Raw genomic sequence first — 21,048 nt, 5'->3', positions numbered from 1 at the left:
CTCGGGAGTTCCCGCCCCTTTCTGGAACTCTGCCCTTCCAGAGAGGCTTCAGTAGCGCCAGACTGCTAGCAGCTGACATTGCCAGGTGCCCACTTTCAAAATGGCAGCCGGAAGGAAATTTGAGAGTAGGGCTAGCGCGAGGTTTAATCTAAGGCCCTTCGCACAATTTCCGGTCTGGTTGCAAGATGGCTGCGCCCAGTGGCGGATTCCAACCTCGTGAGCGGCGTGGTGGGGAGCCAGAAGAGGGCTGGGATGCTGTGGTTCCCAAGCGGCCCCGACTTGGGGCGGGAAACAAGATCGGAGGGCGAAGGCTCATTGTGGTGCTGGAAGGGGCCAGTCTGGAGACGGTCAAGGTAGCTTGGGACGAGGAAGTGGAGAAATACTAGATGGATAGGATGGGACCCCGAGAGATGAGACGATGGAGAGGCAGAGAGGGGAAACGATCTTTTGGAGGAAAAGTGGCCTAGTAGGCTCTTGATTTAACATCCTAGGTTGGCGTCACTCGTTTTTTTCTGCTCTTTTCATTTTTAAGATTTTAATTTATTCGAGAGAGAGAGAGAGAGAAGCAGAGAGGCAGAGATACAGGCAGAGGAAGAAGCAATTTCCTCGCAGGGAGCCCCATGCGGGACTCGATCCGCGGACCCGGGACTACGCCCTGAGCGGAAGGCAGACATCCAACCGCTGTGCCACCCAGGAGTCCCTTCTGTCCTTGAATCCCACTGCAGCTGTCACGTCCTGACCACCAATTGATTTACTGGGATTCTGCGATAGAGAGGCATCTGAGGGGAGGGGAGGCATGTCCATGGCGTTATCCCATAGTCTAAACCAAGATTTTGAGCAAAGGAGAAAGGTAGTTACTGTAGCTCAGCCTCATTATCCGTCAGGACTTTGTGTTTTAATTCGTTAACCTGCGTTTGTTGTCAGCTTCCTTTATGTTACTATCCACTTCGAAACACTGGATCAGATTATCCTTTGATACTTTTACAAGTTATTTTTAAACATCATTCGGCTGTTTTCCCGAATAAATCCAGCAAATTCCTATCTTAAAACTGCGATGTTCACAGTCTCTCTCTCTAGTAGACCTAGAAGAAATAGCCCTAGTTTATAAGTCATACTTGGGTTTTATCTTGGCTTTTATACTTATTTTTTTTAAATTTTTAAAATTTATTTATGATAGTCACACACAGAGAGAGACAGAGGCAGAGACACAAGCAGAGGGAGAAGCAGGCTCCATGTACCGGGAGCCCGACGTGGGATTCGATCCCGGGTCTCCAGGATCGCGCCCTGGGCCAAAGGCAGGCGCCAAACCGCTGCGCCACCCAGGGATCCCTATACTTATTTTAAATGATCTTGATTGAGAAAACAAGTTTGCAGTTTGTATAGTGGGGGTTAATACTTTGAAAGTGCTTTGAAATTATTTTGATAGTAATATAGTGTGATTCTTTTCCATTTCAGCTTCCTCAACCAGTTACTCTATTAAGCTATTAAAAAGGGACTAGAAAGCCCCTTTTCATTTTTTTTAAAAAGTAATTTATATTTCTAACTTAATTATAGGATCTGATAGTCATCCTTCACTTAATCACTTGCTGTCTTTCCAGTCTGTTAATTCTGAATGTCAGGTAACCACTTTGCTTCTTCATATAGTCCATGGGGATTATAGTACCTATCATACTGGGTTGTTGAGGGGATGAAAGGAGGTGATCAGTAAAGGGTTCAGAATAACGTCTGTCACTTGGAATGATTACTGTTGATTATAGGTTCCTTATTAAATTGAAATGGGGGCACCTGGGTGGCTTAGGTCATGATCTCAGGGTTGTGAGACCAAGCCCCATATCTGGCTCCACACCGAGCGTGGAGCCTGTTTAAGATTCTCTCTCCCTCTGCCCCAAACCCTTCCACCCCCCACTCATACAGTCTATAAAGAAAAAAAAAGTTGAAAACGTCATGGTCGGGCAGCCCCAGTGGCCCAGCGGTTTAGCGTCGCCTTCAGCCCTGGGGTGTGATCCTGGAGACCTGGGATCGAGTCCCATGTCAGGCTCCCTGCATGGAGCCTGCTTCTCCCTCTGCCTGTGTCTCTGCCCCTCTCTCTCTCTCTCTCTGTGTCTGTCATGAATAAATAAAATCTTTAAAAAAAAAAGAAAAAGAAAACGTCATGGCCAAATTAAAATTCTTAGAGCATGGTGGAAGAATTTAGGTCACATTGTCATTAATGGTACTCCAGGGATGACTGAATTCATAGCTGGCGGCAGTCTATACTGTTTTCTCTTACCTGCCTTTGCTGGCGTCTCTTGTTCTGCTCGCCTCACAGAGCCTTCTCTCTCCCATTTATTCCTTATATTCCAGCCTCATTGGCTTTTGTTCAGCTCTTTTGGAAGCACTATGTTCTCTGATATCTTAAGACCATTACACATAGTGTTCTCTGAGTCTCCTTTACTCCTCTCTTTGATTCATTAATTCCTACTTAATGTTCATTCATTTAATAATTACTGAATCTGTTATTGCTCTTCATTCTTTAATTAATTAGTTTAAATATCTCCTCATAGAAGTGACTCTCTTCCTGGTGTAAACCAGGCCTTCCTGTTCATCCTTTAATGAACCATCTACTTTTCTTTCAAAATGTTGATCACAATTTGGTTGTAGTTTCAGGTGCTTGTTTACCATTTGTCGCTCCACTAGAAGGCTCCATGAAGGCAGAGAATAAAGTTTTATAAGTTCTTATATCTCCAATACCTGTTACAGAAAATGAATACACATAGTATTCATTCTCTGATTAGTTAATAGTTTTCAAGCTTATTAACACAAACCACAATGAAAAAATTATGTCATGAGCAAGTACACACATGCAACAATAAGATACCAAAAATTTCATAAATCACTAACTACCATTACTACATGTAAAGTATTCAGTTTTCTACTCTATTTCGTTAAAAGAACAAAAGCCCTAGTTATAACTTACTAATGAATAGAAACTAGATGTTCTATTCAAGAGATTCTTTTTCTTTGATAATAGTCTCATGGAGGTGGTTCTTGGTCCTTTGTTTTTTCCCTGTGCTTACTCTCTGACATGCTTGTCATTTCACTTAGTTTCAAAATCTACATGCCTCTGCCCCCAAACTTTGTGGAGTTCTAGATCTCAAGCTGTTGCCAGACATGCAAATGTTCTGATTCATAGAAACATAGCCTTTTAAACCTTGTATTAATATTTAATGGTATGTTTTTAAGACTTTTTACTGATCATTTTAATGCTCCTTATGAGTCCAGATTGCAATTTGCAATTATTTCTTTTTTTTTAATTTTTTAAAATTTTTATTTATTTATGATAGTCACAGAGAGAGAGAGACAGGCGCAGAGACACAGGCAGAGGGAGAAGCAGGCTCCATGCATCGGGAGCCTGACGTGGGATTCGATCCCGGGTCTCCAGGATCGCGCCCTGGGCCAAAGGCAGGCGCCAAACCGCTGCACCACCCAGGGATCCCTGCAATTATTTCTTTTAGCTGCTGTAGATGTATTGGGCCAGATCTTTAGTATCGCACTTCTGGCTAGTGTGTTTTCTTTTCTTTACTTTTTTTTTTTTTTTTTAAGTTTTTATTTATGAGAGAGAGAGAGAGGCAGACACAGGCAGAGGGAGAAGCAGGCTCCATGCAGGGAGCCCCACGTGGGACTCGATCCGGTGTCTCCAGAATCACGCCCTGGGCTGAAGGTGGCGCTAAACTGCTGAGCCACCCGGGCTGCCCTATCTAGTGTCTTTTCAAGTACAGAGTTGCCAGGATAATATTCCTCACTCAATTCATGTCCCTGTTACTCTAGGATTATTTCTGGCTTTATGCTTGATACTTGAGGAACTTGCAGTTTACAAGGCAGTTTGCATCTATCAAGAACCACCTGGGTTTGGGTTGCTTCTAATCTTGGCTATTGTAAATTAACGCTGTAATTAAAATACAGGGTTGCATAGGTCTTTTTAAATTAATATTTTTTTCTTTGGGTAAATACTGGTAGTGGAACTCCTGGGTTGTATGGTATTTATATTTTTAAGTGTTTGAGGAACTTCCATTGTTTTCCACAGTGGTTTGGTAAATTGGTTGTCCACCAACTTACATTCCCACCAACAGTGCACCACTTTTCTCCACATCTTCATCAGCATTTAGTTTTTGTCTTTGATACTAGCCATTCTGGCTGGTGAGTCATATCTCATTGTGGTTCTGATTTGCATTTCCCTGATTAGTGACGTTGAGCATCTTTTCTTGTGTCTGTTGGCCATCTATCTGTGGGTTTTTCTCAGAAAAATGTCCATTCAGGTCCTCTGCCTATTTTTTAAGCAGACTGTTTGTTTTTTGGGTGCTGAGTTATGCATGTGTTTTGGATATTAAGCCCTTATTGGATGTCATTTGCATATCTTTATATATTTTGGATATGTCATTTGCAAATACTTGCTCCCATTCATGAGGTTGCCTTTTTGTTTTTTGGTTTCCTTTGCCTTGCAGGAGTTTAGATCATGTGAAATCTATAAACAGGCTGTGTCCTCCTTTCCTTTTCTAAGATCAGTTATGGTGGAAAGGGAGAAAGGGTCAGCGGCCACACAGTAACTCCCTGAAGGGCTTGATGGGTCCCACCCCCCCAGTTCCTAATGAGAAGATCTAGAGCAGACTTGAGAATTTGACTAACAAGTTTCCAGATGATGACTATGATGATGATGCTGGTCTGGGGACCACACTTTGAGAACCACTAATTGAGATAAAAGGTTATGTTGCTCTCTGTCATGTTCTCTTTTCTTAAGGTAGGGAAAACGTATGAGCTACTAAACTGTGACAAGCACAAGTCTGTGTTGTTGAAGAATGGACGGGACCCTGGGGAAGTGAGACCGGACATAGCTCACCAGGTAACTCCAGGGACAGAACTTACAACCCCCTGAGCCTTTGAGCAGAAGACCAGGCAGCAGTGTGCTGAACTGTGCCATGGTTTCTGCCTCCCTCAGAGTTTACTGATGCTCATGGACAGTCCCCTGAACCGAGCTGGCTTGCTACAGGTCTATATCCACACACAGAAGAATGTGCTGATTGAAGTGAACCCCCAGACTCGAATTCCCAGAACCTTTGACCGTTTCTGTGGCCTCATGGGTGAGATCATTAGGACTAAAGTTCAGAATGAACTTGGTAGTAGCGAAGAAGGGAGGAAGAGGACAAGGGTTAAATGAAACATGAACTTTCTGAGTGGGGGGAGTGGGGAACATGTTTGATACCAGAACAAAGGCTCTTCATTGTCTTTCCAGGGGCGTGGGTAAGACTTGCATGGCTTCCTGGCTGAGTGAAGAAGGGAGAGGGACTCCCTTTGTCATCCACCTAGTCATATGCTCAACAATTTGCTTGCTCGTAACATTTTAGGACCAAGTGTGGATGTAAAGGACACATAGAGCCCACCTGAACTACCTGAACTATGGATTTTCCTGGTTAGATTTCTGGGCAGAAGAAATAGGGTCTCCACCTAGCTCTGAACTCTCTTCTCTCTCCCCCTTGACCTCCCCACCCAGTTCAGCTTTTACACAAGCTGAGTGTTCGAGCAGCTGATGGCCCCCAAAAACTCCTGAAGGTGAGGTATAGGCACCTACTGGTTGGCTGGCGGTAGGGTTCTGAGATCATTTCTGGGGCTGATCTCCCCCCCCCCCTTCTTTCTTCAGGTAATTAAGAATCCAGTGTCAGATCACTTTCCGGTTGGATGTATGAAGATTGGCACATCTTTTTCCATCCCAGTCGTTAGTGATGTACGAGAATTGGTGCCCAGCAGCGACCCTATTGTTTTTGTGGTGGGGGCTTTTGCCCATGGCCAGGTAAGGTCTGGGCTCAACTCTTGGGTTCTTCATGGAGCAGAGGTTTAGTATACCATACTCAGAACAGCTGGCATTTTGATGACCTTGGGAAATAGAGGGTGAGAACACAGCTGGAAGACAAATGGGGCCTTTACATCCTGCCCCAGGCTGTATCTTTTGAGGGCTGCCGGCATGTATGTGACAGGGAAAGTCAGGACCTTCTTCATCCTCTGTACAAATTTGATGTTCAACAGTTCTGTGACATACTAGCTCAACTGTGTTTTTCTTGTCCCAAAGAACGGCCGAACTTGTCACAGTCAGCAGACACAACTCTTTCTCTCTTTAGGTCAGTGTGGAATATACAGAGAAGATGGTGTCCATCAGCAACTACCCCCTTTCTGCAGCCCTCACCTGCGCAAAACTCACCACAGCCTTTGAAGAAGTCTGGGGGGTCATCTGACAGTAGTGTCTTGTTCTGGGACAGAGATTGGCCATGGCATCCCTCGACCCCGCTTTCAGCTCACTGCTTGGAGGGGACCTTCCTGCACCCAGACTGGGGGGCTTGGGGAGGCGAGGCTGTATATTTGCTGCTGGTTCATCGTATAAATACTGTTCTTATAAACCCGGTTGTTTGCAAGAATTTCTAAAATTAGCAGTATCTAATGGTGTAAACTGGTTGTTGTCCTCAGGCTTCAGGAAAAAAGACGTGAGGTTACAGTGTTTGCAGTTTGGTTCCAGGCTTTGCAGGTAGGCTCTGACTCCAAACTTCTGGGAGATCAAGGAGAGAGCCCTGCTTATTTCAGCTATAGTGAGCCTGGAGGGCTGTGTGTAAGAAAGCATCCAGGAATGCTAGCAGTGAAAAACTGAACAAAGAGAAGTGATTTTATCTGGTACAGTTCCAAGGTAGAAAAAGTGGAGCAGGTGGGGCCTGACACCTTCCCTTCCCCCCCATGGGGGGGGTGGTGGTAGCGGCACATATACAATCATAGTAAATTGGCAGAAGAAAAACACAACAGATTCCTGGCTAGAGGGGGAGAGATAAGGCAACGTGCATGGGGGAGCCCAGAGGGGAGACATGGGCCCTCTACTCCTCCCACGAGAGTCTCCCCTTTGGCCCCAGATGAAGAGTTGGCTGGCAGCAGAGGCACAGCTAGGAGTACCATGTCTTCCCACTCCCTGGCTTCTCTGTTCTCTGTGCTCTGAGGCGAAGGAGTGCTGTGGAAAGGGATACGAGTCATTTCTGCACCAGCCCTGCTCTAGGCCACCTGCAAGAGAAAGATACTTGATTGGCAGGCTGGTCAGAATCACTCCTTCTAGTCCCTGGTCTCCAGCTCTTCCAGCTGTTTCCTGGCAAGCCCAAGTTGAGTAGTCCGTGCCCCATGCTGTGTTTCCTAGAAGCCAGGCCAACTTGAGATTCACTCCAAATGTCCAGTAGTCCCTGCCTCCCACCGCCAATCTATTGCTCTATTCTGTAACTTGGCTACAGGGATGTTTACTTACCAGGGGAATAGATTATCCCATTTTCTTTAACTTTTCTTTCCTTGGCACCATTGCTTTGTGAACATAAGGCAATATAAAGAGTAGGCTCAAGAAGAAGACGTGGCCGAGAAAATAGATGGACTTATACACCTGTGGAGAGATACAGGCCACCGAGGTAGACACGGGGCAGACACCAGCCCTTACGTCCTGAGGTTTCAGCGATTCTTCCCCTACCCATCCTTGCCAACAGGCCCTTGTTTACCTTAAACCATTTGTCCCATGTGAAGAGGCAGAAGGCAGTCATCGAGTAACCCATGAAGAGCCAGTGGATGGTCTGCTGCACCAAGTAGTAGAAAGGTTGCAGGACAGTAATGGAAGCCAGGTTGCTCAGGGTCGGGCTCTCCTGAATTAGGCGGGCAGCCTGGGGAGCAAAGGGAGAGGTCATCAGTGTCCTCCCCCTTCTCATGTTCCCTGTTCACCCACCACCCTTCAGGCCTACCTGTCTTTCCACAATAACAATGAGGAATTCCATCTGGAAGCAGACCAGGTATCCTGAGTGTAGTCCATGCCAGAGGGCCAAGAAGAGCAATGAGAGTCCCTGGGATAGTTCTTTATTTCCAAGGAACTTGAGTCGTTTGAAGAAATAACTAGAGTAAAGAGTTGGGGGGGGGGGGGGGAGATGAGCCTCAGACCAGTCTGCACCGCCACCGTCTCGCCTCTAGGTTCCTAGTGCCCTGAGGTGTGCAGTGGTGGCGACTGGCTCCTGCTTGGGGTAAAGGAGGCAGCACCATCGGATTAGTTTTAGAGATGAACATAGGTGAAGTTACCACTCAGTTCAGACACAGAAAACAGACCCCAAGCTTAGCTGGGTGAGCCTGGGCAAGCCACTTCGTCAACAGGTGCCTGAGCACCTGCTGCATACTTGTGCCTACAGGGGTGAGCAGGACAGACCAGCTCTTGTGCCGCTTACACTTGTGTGTTGGGCACAAAGATGTCAACGGCAATGGGGAACATAAAACCAGTGGCAGAAATGAGATTAAAACTCGAGGCACTTCTGGGGTGCCTGGGTGGCTTGGTCGGTTGAGTGTACGACTTGATTTCAGCTCAGGTCATGATCTCAGGGTCATGAGATGGAGCCCTGCATCGGGCTCTGAGCTGGGCATGGAGCCTGCTTCAGATTCTCCTCCCTCTGCCTCTCACCATCTCTCCCTCCCACTCTCTAAAAACCAAAAACAAAACTCAAGGCACTTCCGGGTCTTGCTTGTGTCTTGCAAATATGACAGGAATGGGTTTTGGGGAGATGGGAGTGTGGATAAAACTAAGTACGTGTGTGTGGGTATGTGGATGACTGGAGGTTCTACCCAAAGTGGTAAAAGATGGATGGTACATCTGTGCCCTTAAATCTGGGAAAGCGGCTGAATGAAGGAGCTGGGGCCCAGACCTCCCCTCCAGTGGCTTACCGGGCCACCCAGGCATTGGTGTTGATGTTGAATGAGGCGATGGTGCCTGTGAAGCGGGGGGTTGTTTCAAAGAGCCACACCTTCATGTTGGCACAGGCATCCCACTTTGCCTTTCCGCGTTCATCGAAGTCATTGAAGCCCAGCCCTGTCAAAATGCACACTCCTTCCTAAGGGAAGGAGCCACTCTGTTAGCCTTCTAGCTATTCTCCTCCCCACCACGCTCCACGGCTTGCTGAATGAGGACCCTATTTCGTCTTTTCTACTTACTGTAACCAGCCAACAGGTGACATACTTGTACAGCACAAACTTGCCCCAGAGCAGCATGTACATGCAGCGGAACCAGAAACTGTGGTTCTTCGGAGAAAAAAGAACACACACACGTTAGGGCGACTACCTGGGCAAGGCAAATTTCCCTCAATGCTCTTCCTTTCCAAACGTGCTGCTGACTACTGCACCTGACAGTCTGCTGGGCTGCCCTTCTAACAGGCTACAAGGAACACACAGGGAACCCAGTGAACATCCATTCACCTTTTCCTTTGTAGAGTCCCAGAAACAGAGCTGTCCCTAACTCTTCTAAAGCATCGAGCATTCAGGAGACCAAGTATTGAGGAACTTTTATAAATCCATGGTCAATGTTAATTTAAGAGGCAAACCTACCCAGAGTGCGTAGGGAACTGCTGCAAGCCTTTCAGCTGGGCAGGAGCAAAAGCCAGCACTTCCCCCTCCCTTGGTTTTTGAATTCCCTAGAAGCCCCCAATCTATCAAGAGAAGAAAACAGGCTGGAGAGGACCGGAAGCTACTAGGCTCCAAGGAGTCACTGGCTGTAATAAATCAAGCTAAGAGCTGCTCCTGAGGGAGGTAAGGGGTGCTAAAAGTGCACCTGGCACAGCCCTGTGCCCGCGAAGGTCGTTCAATGCTGGCTGATGAACATGTCCCGGCCCGGCTGGCATGGACACCAACTCTCACAGATCTAGAGCAAAACCAACATGCAATTGTAGATGGTATTACCCACTTCTTGGCTATCTACAGGGATCCTGGCCTGTCCATTTCTAGCTCTGATGCAGTCAACCTGCTGCTGTGTTAGTAACCACTCACTTCATAGTCTTCAGTGAGGAGATAGTCTTCTGTGATGTGGGGGCTAAGTAGAGTGTAGCCCACTAGGTAGACGAGGCCCAGGCCCAGGCGCTTGAGAGCAGGTATGGTGCTGGAAAGGAATGAGCAGGGTCACGACAGGCAGAGGCTGGTCCCTCTACCTTCTGACCTTAATTTACGGAGAGGAGTGTTTCAGAGTGGCTACCCGCCTGGAATGAGACAAGTAGCTCTCTGTCCAAAGCCGATACTCAGTGTCAGGGAAGAAGCTTTATGTGGCTGGCTTTGAGGAATGGTGAATGCAAAACCCTGCCATTCACAGGCAAGGGAACAGTGTGCTGGAGTCTGGGGAGCTTCCCCTCGGGGATGCTACAGGTCTCACGGCCTTGTTGGCCTTCCCGGTCCACACTGGGACAGAAAGGCCAATGCAGAGGCCAGGAAGTGACCAATTCTGAATCTGCGCCTTCCTACTCTGAATCCATGCTTCCACACAGGTTAGACAACTTCTCAGGAAAGGGTTTTTTCTGATAACTTCAATTTGCTACTGTGATATACAGATACACATTTTTATATATTTAATTTTTTTTTTTTTAACTGAGAAAATGGGTTTTAAAGGCATGGACATGACTGTTTGGGCAAAATACTGTGGCATCAGAGTGAAGTCTTATGTTTGTGCTACAGGGTCAGAATGGGTGGCTGGAAGTAGTCGAGGTTAAAAAAGGCCCACTGCCTGTGATGAGCAGGTACAGAGTGCCCATGACAGCAGATGGCCCAGGGACGACGAGGCACAGACTATGAGCCAGGACTACGCTGAAAGACACGTGGGGGGCCAGCTGGGACTGGCCTTCCGGAAGTCACCTTGAAGTGGCTTTGTATTGGGTGAGACACCTACACAGAGGTCTTGACCAAGAGGGGCATTTACCTGTTTGGTATCTTCCCTGGTATGTCAGTCAGCTGTCCCTGCACCAGCTTCATGTAGTGGTTCATTGAGAACTGGGGCCCTACCAAGAAGGCCCCATAGAAGTAGGAGAAACCAGCAACTTCCAGCAGGGAAGGGACACCCCGTATGGCATATTTCTGTTGCTCAGAGGACAAGGAATTCTATGCCGAGAAGAGAATGAATGGTTCAGGATAGCCTTGCATCTCCCCACAAGAGCCAGTTTGTGTGTTCCCCACCCTTGTGCCCCACTGAACCGGGGTTCTTTAAACAGCTGTCTCTTTGAGGGCACAATAGGGAGAAAAGTCATTTGCTTCACGTTGGAATGAGTATGCGCTGGGCAGTGGCGGGGCGGGGTGGGGGGTGAGGGTAACTTAGCTACAACTGGCTGCTGCTCTTCCAAATGCCATGCTGGCACTGATCTCTGGACTTTGTGCATGAGCTGGATCTGGGGAAATTAGATTTGTTGATCCTTGCTCAGTGCTATCTGAAACAGAACTCACACAGGCTGGGGATGAGGGAGAGACTCTGCTCCTGGCCTTGGGGTCCAGTCTTTTGGTAGTAGGAACCTTTTTCTCCTTCCCTCTGGCTACATTCCTTAACCTCTCTGTGGAGGATACTTACCAGATCCTTCCCTCCGTCAAAGTAGTCAACAGCCAAACCTGAGCAGAGAGAGAAGGTGTGGGTAGAGCAGAGGGAGGGCACTGAGGATGTGGCCTGTGGGCTGAGTATAGCCAGGAGCATAAGGGGGCGGGGCACAGGACACACAGATTAAGTTTATGGTGGGACAGGGAGGAGCCTAAGTGTAAAAGGGAAAGGCAGCGAGCCACCACTCACCAATCAGCTTCAAGGTCAGGACACAGTGCGGCATTGTCCACTTGATATCATAGTTGCCAGTGGCTGTGTAATAATATCCAGCAAGAAGGTAGGCCTACGAAGGGGGGTGGAGTTTATTCTACCACTTGCTAGGGTTTCTTTATTTTCTCCCTGCTCTGAAATCTACTGTATTCTTTCATTTTTTCCGTTCTCCTGCTCTCCTCTTTAAAGGCTTTAAGTTCCTATAAATGGAAGAAAGCGAACCTGTAGAGGGGAAGAGACGTGCTCAAGGCTTCTCAGCAAAATGAGGGCTTAACAGAGAATTCAGAGCTTAGAGTCTGTGGCTCATTTCCTTCCTTGCCTTTAAGTGACACCACTCATGGCCAGCTAGCTGGGCCAATCCTGGTCAGAAACAAAGACCCCGAGTGGCCACAATCCTGTGTAAAGGGTTAGCTGGCACCCTTCCCTGGAGGCAGGTGAATATCACCAATACCATCTGCAGGGAGCCACCTGGCACCCGTGAAAAGTGACCTACCTGAAGTCGTGCTGCTAAAGTGATGCTGGGAGAAAGGACTAGAAACTGGATCTCCTAGCTTGCTTTCTCTCTGCCACCTTCCTCCCGACCTTCCCCCACCCCAAAGTGCTGTCAGCTGTGATCTGAGCTGCTGAGGGAGCAGCGCGTTTACCATCTGGAAGCAATAGGTAGTGAGGACGGCAGTGATGGTGCGGCCCATGAGTCGAAGGATGAGGAACTGAAGCACAACACATAGCAGGGAGTGGTAGAGTTGATTTCCTGCATGCAGAGGGAAGAGAGCACAGCTTAGCTTGTGGTTGTTGGGGATTTTTGTTGTTGTTTTTGTTGTTTTGCATTCCCACCCTTTCTGAAACTTCTAAACACAAAGAGAATACTTAAAGAAGAAACCTTGGTATAAGGTCTTTTTGAAAAAGAGACTTGTGTTTTGGAGGTAGGGAAGGAAATGAATTGTATAAATATAAGGCACTGTCAGGGAGTTACTGTCTTTTTGAATGTTTGAGCTAAAGGGATGCTCCCGAAGAAGGCTACTTGCATGTCATCCAGTGACAGCCCCAGCAGAGAAAATGATGGAGTCAGCCCAAGGTAGCCACTCTCAAAATGTTATCGGAATGATTGGATGTACTGAAGAGGAAAATTAAGCTCTGTTCCTGTGCATACAAACATTTTTTTTTTTTTTTTTTTTTTTTTGCAAGCAGAACATCCTAACTTCCCTATCCAGCAAATTCTCTCCGGAAATTCTGTTCAAGTCTGCTCTTTCCTGGGTTTCCCTCCAATCGTGGTGCCACTGCTAATTCACTCACCAAAGTTAAAATAAGCGATTGAGAGGCCTGTGAAGGTGTGGAAGAGGTGGATGAGGTAGCTGTCCTTGAAGAAAAGGTAACGCCGAAAAAACAAAGCCAAGGGGTAACCTAGAGGGGAGAGAAATCAGTAGAGTGTTACCCATGCCTGATGCTCTTCTGGTTTTGTCTTAGAAGTTTAACTGGCATGAAATGCAGCCCAGAGTGGAAAATACGTACATTATATGGACGGCGACAGAGAAGAGCATTCCTAAGAATCAGAAGTCTCTTTCAAATACAAATTTAAAACTGGAGATATGAATTGTATATGGAGGCAATACAAAACTGGGTCCTAAGACTAGGTTTCCCTTATGGCCCTACTAAATATTGCTTGGCTTTTTCTCTTGCATTTTTTTTTAAAGATTTATTTATTCATGAGAGATAGAGAGAGGCACAGAGACACAGGCAGAGGGAGAAGCAGGCTCCTCATAGGTAGCCTGATGTGGGACTTGATCCCAGGACCTGGGATTACACCCTGAGCCGAAAGCAGACACTCAACCGCTGAGCCATACAGGCATCGCTCTCTTGCGTTTTTCTAAATGACTCAAGGACTTAAGAGTGCCCAATTCTGACCAAAGACACTATTTTACATCTTAATGATCCATTATGATTTCATCACCTGTCATGTTAGCAGAGTAAGATCCGCTTATTTTAAGATTATTAAGAGGACATACATAAATTAATGTCGGGCTGCCAAGTTGTATTCCTGACTGCATACACAGTTGCATACTCCTCACATACTGAGGTCTGGGCATCAACTGTGCTAGGAGTCCTTGTGAGTATCCTGGAAAAATGTCATCTAAAGCTGAAGCTTGATTCCAAGTATGGTCCCAGGGCCATGCCTGAACTATAAGGGATCTCTGGTGAGGCCATAAACTGATTATGCATGGTGAAAGGCGGCTTGCTGAATTAAAGGGGTCACTAAAGATTGGGTATTCCTCAAACTACAACTGGCATGTTCCATGGTTTTACTACACGTCCGAATTCAGTGTTCCATCAAGAAGTCTGGCTAATGTGCTCAGCAACACTTCTATGGCAGGAGTGTGTGTGCAATGAATTGGAATCCCTGTGTCTTTCTGGAAGGACATTTCATCTACCCTATCATTGCATAATTAGCATTCTTGAGTTGCTCATGGTTTACAGTTGGTGCAATTCTTGCCGTCAAATTATAGATTGCAGTTAGTTTTTCATGGGCAGCATGGTGGTGAGCTTGGCTAACTCTGCACTGCTCAGGAAAGTGTTATACACAGAGAAAGTGCTTAATTATTTATCAAGTGAACAAGAAAATGGATAACCATGTTATATATTGGCCTATGTCCTGCTAGTCTGTTTTCCCATGCTTTTTCTCTTTTAACTTAACAACATAGCGGGGTACTTATCCTGGGTACTTACAAAACACAACTTATCCTGTTTTTTTTTTTTTTTTTCCCATGTAATAGTGTATCAACTATTTGATCTTGCTGCCAGGATCTGCTGATGTTCTTGGATTGCTGTTCTCATCAAGGACTAGGCTCTTTATCAAGCTTACAGCTTCATGTAAGCAGTTAATTTTACAGACATTCTGTGCATCACTGGCTCATTCATTCGACACATTTGTTAAAGTCTACTGTATGCCCGGTATTCTGTTTGTAGAGTATAGGATGAGTGAGGAGGTAGCATGTCAGGGTTTATTTTCTTGCTAGCTGAGATGAAGTGATATACGATTACTAGCTCAAGGGAGAGGGAGACACTTATGACCCTTTCACAGTCAGATGAATGAGTGAAGAAACAGGATTGAGTTTCATTACATATCACATGGGCAGAAATTTGGCAGGGACAGAGCACCAGGTTAGCAGCAAGTTTTGCTAAGAACCAGAGCTAGATACTAGAAAGTATAGAATGGGGTCTAATTGCCTTAAATCTTTTGCTTTTTATTTTAAAGATTTTACTTATTTATTAGAGAGAGAGTGCGAGCATGTGCTCACATGAAGGGGTGCAAAGTGGGGAGGGCAGAGGAAGAAGGAGAAGCAGGCTTCCCACTGAGCAGGGAGCTCCTGACAACCCCAGGCTCGATCCCAGGACCCTGAGATCCCAGGACCTGAGCCGTAGGCAGAAACTTAACTAACTGAGCCACCCAGGCACCCTGCTTTTTAATGTTTTAGGAACAGGGGTAAAATGAATAGAAGCAATAAATAGGGTAGATTTTAAATATCTAGAGTACTGATAAATAAGTTCAGGTAGCCAAGAGTTTACCTCTTTAGGTGCTAAGAACTTTAACCAAATGGGGAGCCTGGGTGGCTCAGCAGTTGAGCGTCTGCCTTCCACTCAGTGCGTGATCCCAGAGCGATCCCAGATCCAGGGTTGAATCTGCAACGGAATCTCTGCATGGAGCCTGCGTCTCCCTCTGCCTATGTCTCTGCCTCTCTGTGTCTCTCATGAATAAATAAATACATAAAATCTTAAAAAAAAGAGGTTTAACTAAATGGAAGCCCTAAAGCCATTTAGAATGCTTAAAATTAAAAGACAAAAAACCCCCAAATAAAAAACACAACACATTACTCTGCCTCAAGTCAAACATAATTTAACATTTTCTTGGTGATGTGGGCCATAATTAGAGTACAGTCATGACCTATCAAGGTGTGTTAACTGTTTGCGCTGACCCTCATAGGCCGTCCACTGCCCTGCATTCTGAGTTCTCGTATCCATTCTTTAGAGCTTTTATGCCCCTTTCCTTATTATTCAGGGATCAGGAGTCACTTCTTGAGCTTTTTCAGAGTGCCTGCCAAGAACACTTCCTTTCCCTGTTTCTAATTTATTGCAGGCCTTAGAAACCATAACCATGTTTTAAAGGTATTTAAAAAAAAAAAAAAAAGATCTAAGAGCAAGTCTTAGGTGCTTTCCTTATAGACTCAGTGCATAGGCCTGGTGACATCTCTCCTGGCCACTCAAACCCTCTTTCACCTGTTTTCAGGTATATGTTGGGGTGTGTGTGTGCGTGTGTGTGTGGTGGGGACCACTGAGTTCCATACAGGTAAGTGAAGTATTGGTGCACACAGGTAAACACACAAGATGGAGTGACCAGCAGAAAAATAAAAACGCGGCAGGCCAGGTGACCCAAACAGAGGATTATCACACAGAATAGCAAAGCTGGGAATGAAGCCGCAGAGAGGAAGAAGGAATCGTGCTGGGTGAGTTGCTGGGACAACCCAGAGCTGATTTTTGAGTGTGTAAACATCAAACCTTACTCTTGGCTGCCGCTCAGCTCAGCAGGCTTTGGGGCCTGGCTGCTCTTCAGGGATGTGCTGCTTTGGGGAGGGTGTTGTCCTACAAGCTGTTTCTGGGTCTTAACGCTTTTTCATGGGAGCCAATGTTTAATATAATGGCTGTAGTCACCTGAAGAATCTTTGTGGTTTTTTTTTTTTTTTTAGTGAAGAATCTTTAAAAGCCAACAAAGCACCTCCTCACTCACTCACCCACCTGTGAGTCTGATTTGACAGGTCTGAGGGATGGTGACGTGTGGCCTGGGTTAAGAAGCATCGCTTTACTATAAAAATCCTAAGGGAAGGCAGCGGTCTGTACTAGGTCCCAAGAATAAAATTCTGAGCTTGTCAACTGGGGGTTATGGTCTTTCCTTTAATAGCACCAAACAAGCAGAGGTTTGTTTTATAAACAAATGTATAGCTTCATGCAACTAGTTAATTTTCTAGATATCCGGTGGATTGCTGGCTCATTTGTTCCTTTGACAAATGTTTATTTGGCGCTCACTAATAATATCCTGTTTATGAAGCATGTAAGCATTTGTTTGGCTATACTATTTCTTCTGATTATTTTTTAAGGGGGGAGGGCCTTCAGAAACTTATTAGCAGATGCAGGGTGATGATCTAATACACATGCTAAACCTGAGAACCCCGACTAGAATGGGAACATTCCAACAGCAAAAACTAGGGCATTCAAAATGATGTGAACCTTAAAGCTCACAGAATTGGGTCCTCCTCAGAGGTTTAGGGAGTCATGGAGTATCCAGCTATATTCTCCAGTCAGTCCCTGGATATTTACCAGGGCCTAAGTGCCATCTGAGTCAGAAACTAGGATCTGTCACAACCTAGATCACTCATGGAACTCCTTATTCTCTGTATAATAGTTGTGAAATTACTTATTAATCCTACACGTTCTGAGGTTTCATCTGAAGAAATAGAAATGAGGTGTTTACATTTACAGTCTGATAAATTTCTTTGACCTTTCAACCTTTATAGCTATTTCTAGACTCTGGAGGGATAGGATATGACCCCATTTGATCAGTCAGTGGTTCATATGACCCTGGTGTAAAGAAAATAGAGCATTTTTGGCAAGTGTGCGGGAGAAGATAGAATTAGACAGAACTGGTATGTGTTGGCTTAGTCTGATACTGATACCGGTTTGTCAAAAAAAAAAAAAAACAATCTACCTCAAACACCATGCAAAGTGCTGACATAAAATCCACATAGCACACCAGTGGAGTTCAAACATTTTGGTCTCAGGACCACTTTAGACTCTTAAAAATTACTGAGGACCTCAAGCAACATGTTAGTGTAGATACTATCTGTCAATATCTACTGTGTTAGAAAACAAAACTAAGAAAAACTTAATTACTAATTCATTTAAAAACAGTAAACTGATGACATCATATGTAAATAACATACTTTTAATAAAAACAACTATATTTTCCAAAACAAACAAATAAAGCAAACCATTTAATGAGAAGAATGGCACTGTTTTTACATTTTTACAAATTTCTTTTTTTTTTTTTTTTTGTATTTATTTATGATAGTCACACACAGAGAGGGAGAGAGAGAGAGAGGCAGAGATAGAAACAGGCTCCATGCACCAGGAGCCATTCGATCCCGGGTCTCCAGGATCGCGCCCTGGGCCAAAGGTAGGCGCCAAACCGCTGCGCCACCCAGGGATCCCCTACATTTTTACAAATTTCTGGCCTTTGGCTAAATAGATAGCTGGGTTCTCAAATCTGCTTCTGCATTTAGTCTGTTAATATGTTGTTTTGATTAAAACATATGAAGAAAATCTGGCTTCACACAGATATACAGTTGGAAAGAGAACCTTAATAGTCTTTTCAGATCGTTTTGAATATTATTCTTTGATACTATACTGAAACTGGACAAGTAAGTAGTTTCTTAAAGGTTAGTTGCAATGCAGGACCTGCCAACCATATTAGTGAACTTTCTGCTGTTACATTAAAATCTACGGGCCTCTTGTGTGCTTCAAATGGATCTTTCACCCAGGCATGATTTTTCTAACACCATGCATTGGTCATTTGGAAAATATTAGTTCACTGAGTTAAGCAGATCTTCCAGATACTGACCTATGTCGTTAGAATACAATACAAAAAAAAAAAAAAAAAAATCCTGTTTCTTAAAAAAAAAAAAAAGATTTATTTACATATGTATGTATGTATGTATTTGAGAGAGAGAGACAGAGAGAGAGGGAGAAGCAGACTTCCCGCTGAACAGGGAGCCTGACTTGGGGTTCAATCCCAGGACCCTGAGATCATGACCTAAGCCAGAGGTAGATGCTTAACCTACTAAGCCACCCAGGTGCATGCCCCAACCTCCCATCCTATATCTTAATATCACCACTAATTTTTAGCAGCAAAGTCTTTATATACCAAGAAGTTGTCAATCTCTTGGTAACAGATACAAGTTTTCCCAAATTCAAATTTTCACTTGAAAGCCTGAATTTTAGTACTGACTACAAATACTGTCAGTTATTTTGCTTGAAGTGAGAGACTCACTTTGTACATTTTCGAGAAACGATCTGCCAAATGCCCAAGTCTAAACAGCCACGGTTGGCCTGTCAGTCATTATTTCAAGTAAAAAATGGTGTTCAATGAAAAAAGAAGCTATTCGTTCAACACGCAGCTCAAACACAGCACAAGAGCTTTGCCTCCAGACAGCCACTGCCCTTCAGTATGTAGAAGTGCTTTGTGCAGACTTCTCATTTCTTCAAACAGAATGTGAAAAAGACTGTATTCAAGGGCTGAGATTTAATAAAGTAATGCTTCATCAAGGACTTTTTTTTTTAAAGATTTTATTTATTCATGAGAGACACAGAGAGAGAGGCAGAAACATAGGCAGAGGGAGAAGCAGGCACCCCGCAAGGAGCCTGATGTGGGTCTCGATCCTGGGGACTCTAGGATCACACTCTGGGCCAAAGGCAGATGCCCAACTGCTGAGCCACCCAGGTGTCCCCCAAGGACTTTTTTTTTTTTTTTTAAGATTCTTTTTGTTTATTTGAGAAAGAGAGAGAGAGAGAGAGCAAGTGAGCATGAACAGAAGGGAGGGGAGAGGGTGAGGGAGAAGCAGACTCCCCACTGAGCAGGGAGCCTGAGGTGGGCCTCTATCCCAGGACCCCAGGATCATAACCTGAGCTGAAGGCAGACGTTCAACTGACTGAGCCACCCAGGCACCCCCATCAAGGACAGTCTTAAGTGAACATGGCCTTTTTGGGGGGAACTAAGAGTGTGCAGCACTGAAGAATACTGCTTGTGTGGTGCGGTGCTCCTGCCTTGATTCACGGTCAGGCACCAGCAGTTACAACCATTGCTTTTGTACCATCAGAGCAAATGTCGATGCAGCAAACCTAGGGGTTCTTGGACTACACTTGGGGAACTGCTGAATTGCTGACATATGGAATCATGTTTTGGCTTCATCGTCCTTCCTTTATGCTCAAATCGAGGCCTTTTCTTCCTCCCTGCTTTACTCACCTGCTCTCCTGTGTTTTTTTTTTTTTTTCTATTGAGGTATAATTCCCATACCATCAAATTCACCATTTCAAAGTGTAGAATTTAGTGGTGTTTGGTATATTCACAAGGTTGTGAAACATCCCACTACTTAATTTCAGAACGTTTCCAGCTCCCCAAAAGAAACCGCATACCTGTTTCCCAGTCACTACTCTCCATTTGCTCCTGTCCCCAGACCCTGGGAGCTCCTGGGGTTACTTTATGTCTATCCAGACTGCCTATTCTGGGGATTGCATATAAGTGGAGTCCTGTCATACGTGGACTTTTGTGTCTGGTCTTCTTCACTTAGCATAATTTTTTTCTTTTTTCTAAAAGATTTTATTTATTTATTTATTTGAGGGATACAGAGATAGCAACAGAGATAGAGAAAGAGAACATGAGCAGGGAAGACAGGGAGGAGCAGGCTCCCCACAGAGCAGGAAGCTGGATGTGGGGCTCAATCCCAGGACCCTGAGATCAAGACCTGAGCTGAAGGCAGATGCCTAACCCACAAAGCCACCCAGGAGCCCCTAGCATAATGTTTCCAAGGTTCATTTATGTTGAAGCACCTACCAATGCTTTATTTAAAAAAAAATTTTTTTTTTAGTATAGTTGACACATAAGCAATGTTTATCAGTTTCAAGTGTATAATAGTGATTCAACTCCTCTCTGTTAGGCTATGCTTCCATTCAGCAGCTGATGGAGATTCAGGTCGTTTCCACTTCTTGGGTATTACAGAGTAATGCTGCTAAGGAGCATTCATGTCCAAGTTTACGTGGGAACATATAGTTTTATTTATTTTTTTAAAAGATTTTATTTATTTATTCATGAGAGACACACACAGAGAGGCAGAGACACAGGCGGAGGGAGAAGCAGGCTCCATGCAGGGAGCCTGATGTGGGACTCGGTCCCGGGCCCAGGATCACACTCTGAGCTAAAGGCAGATGCTCAACTGCTGAGCCACCCAGGCGTCCCGGGAACATACAGTTTCTGTTCTCTTAGGCATAAACCTAAGAGCAGGTCTTTCAGTCCTCTTACTCTCGAGCCCTGCACTGCTCTCCATTGGTGGTGTAGACCAGTTTTTTAAATTTCCCATTTGTTTGGAACCAATACTTTTGCAAAATACCAAATCACAGGCTACAAAAGTTCCTAAACATTTACTCTCACTTTCTGGGCTTGCTTTGACTGGCAAGGGGTGGCCGGCTAGAATCTGAATAGATCGCACGGACTTTTCTTTTTCTCATTCACTGAGGGCTTTTTTCTGGGTCCTAAGTGCGGCCGATCTCCAGGATTCGGCCTTGACCCTCTACTGTGCTTGCTACACCGCCTCCCTGGAAACCACATC

The 21,048-nt window shown here is 45.2% G+C and overlaps 2 protein-coding genes across 2 annotated transcripts in view; one reads left to right on the top strand and one right to left on the bottom strand.

Annotated features, from left to right (window-relative positions):
* Positions 1 to 152: 152 nt before the first annotated feature.
* Positions 153 to 6,422, top strand: EMG1 (EMG1 N1-specific pseudouridine methyltransferase). Its single transcript, XM_077871263.1, has 6 exons — positions 153 to 353; positions 4,775 to 4,876; positions 4,973 to 5,114; positions 5,525 to 5,583; positions 5,672 to 5,821; positions 6,147 to 6,422. The coding sequence occupies exons 1-6, from the start codon at positions 186 to 188 to the stop codon at positions 6,258 to 6,260; spliced, it is 735 nt and encodes a 244-aa protein (XP_077727389.1). The 5' UTR covers positions 153 to 185; the 3' UTR covers positions 6,261 to 6,422.
* A 234-nt stretch (positions 6,423 to 6,656) lies between these two features.
* LPCAT3 (lysophosphatidylcholine acyltransferase 3) overlaps positions 6,657 to 21,048 on the bottom strand; it is a 40,064-nt gene continuing 25,672 nt past the window's right edge. Inside the window, exons 2-13 of the mRNA XM_077871233.1 lie at positions 12,917 to 13,024; positions 12,268 to 12,374; positions 11,603 to 11,696; positions 11,390 to 11,427; positions 10,751 to 10,929; positions 9,835 to 9,943; positions 9,007 to 9,093; positions 8,740 to 8,906; positions 7,779 to 7,926; positions 7,542 to 7,700; positions 7,301 to 7,429; positions 6,657 to 7,065 (exon numbers count right to left, since the gene is read on the bottom strand). Coding sequence (XP_077727359.1) covers positions 7,313 to 7,429; positions 7,542 to 7,700; positions 7,779 to 7,926; positions 8,740 to 8,906; positions 9,007 to 9,093; positions 9,835 to 9,943; positions 10,751 to 10,929; positions 11,390 to 11,427; positions 11,603 to 11,696; positions 12,268 to 12,374; positions 12,917 to 13,024 — 1,313 coding nt within the window. The 3' untranslated portion in view covers positions 6,657 to 7,065; positions 7,301 to 7,312. The remainder of the gene's footprint in view (positions 7,066 to 7,300; positions 7,430 to 7,541; positions 7,701 to 7,778; positions 7,927 to 8,739; positions 8,907 to 9,006; positions 9,094 to 9,834; positions 9,944 to 10,750; positions 10,930 to 11,389; positions 11,428 to 11,602; positions 11,697 to 12,267; positions 12,375 to 12,916; positions 13,025 to 21,048) is intronic.

The sequence above is a fragment of the Canis aureus genome, chromosome 25 (assembly GCF_053574225.1).
Source record: "Canis aureus isolate CA01 chromosome 25, VMU_Caureus_v.1.0, whole genome shotgun sequence".
NCBI lineage: Eukaryota > Metazoa > Chordata > Mammalia > Carnivora > Canidae > Canis > Canis aureus.
The sequence above is the reverse complement of the archived record's forward strand: the minus strand, read 5'-3'. Positions and strand labels throughout refer to the sequence as shown.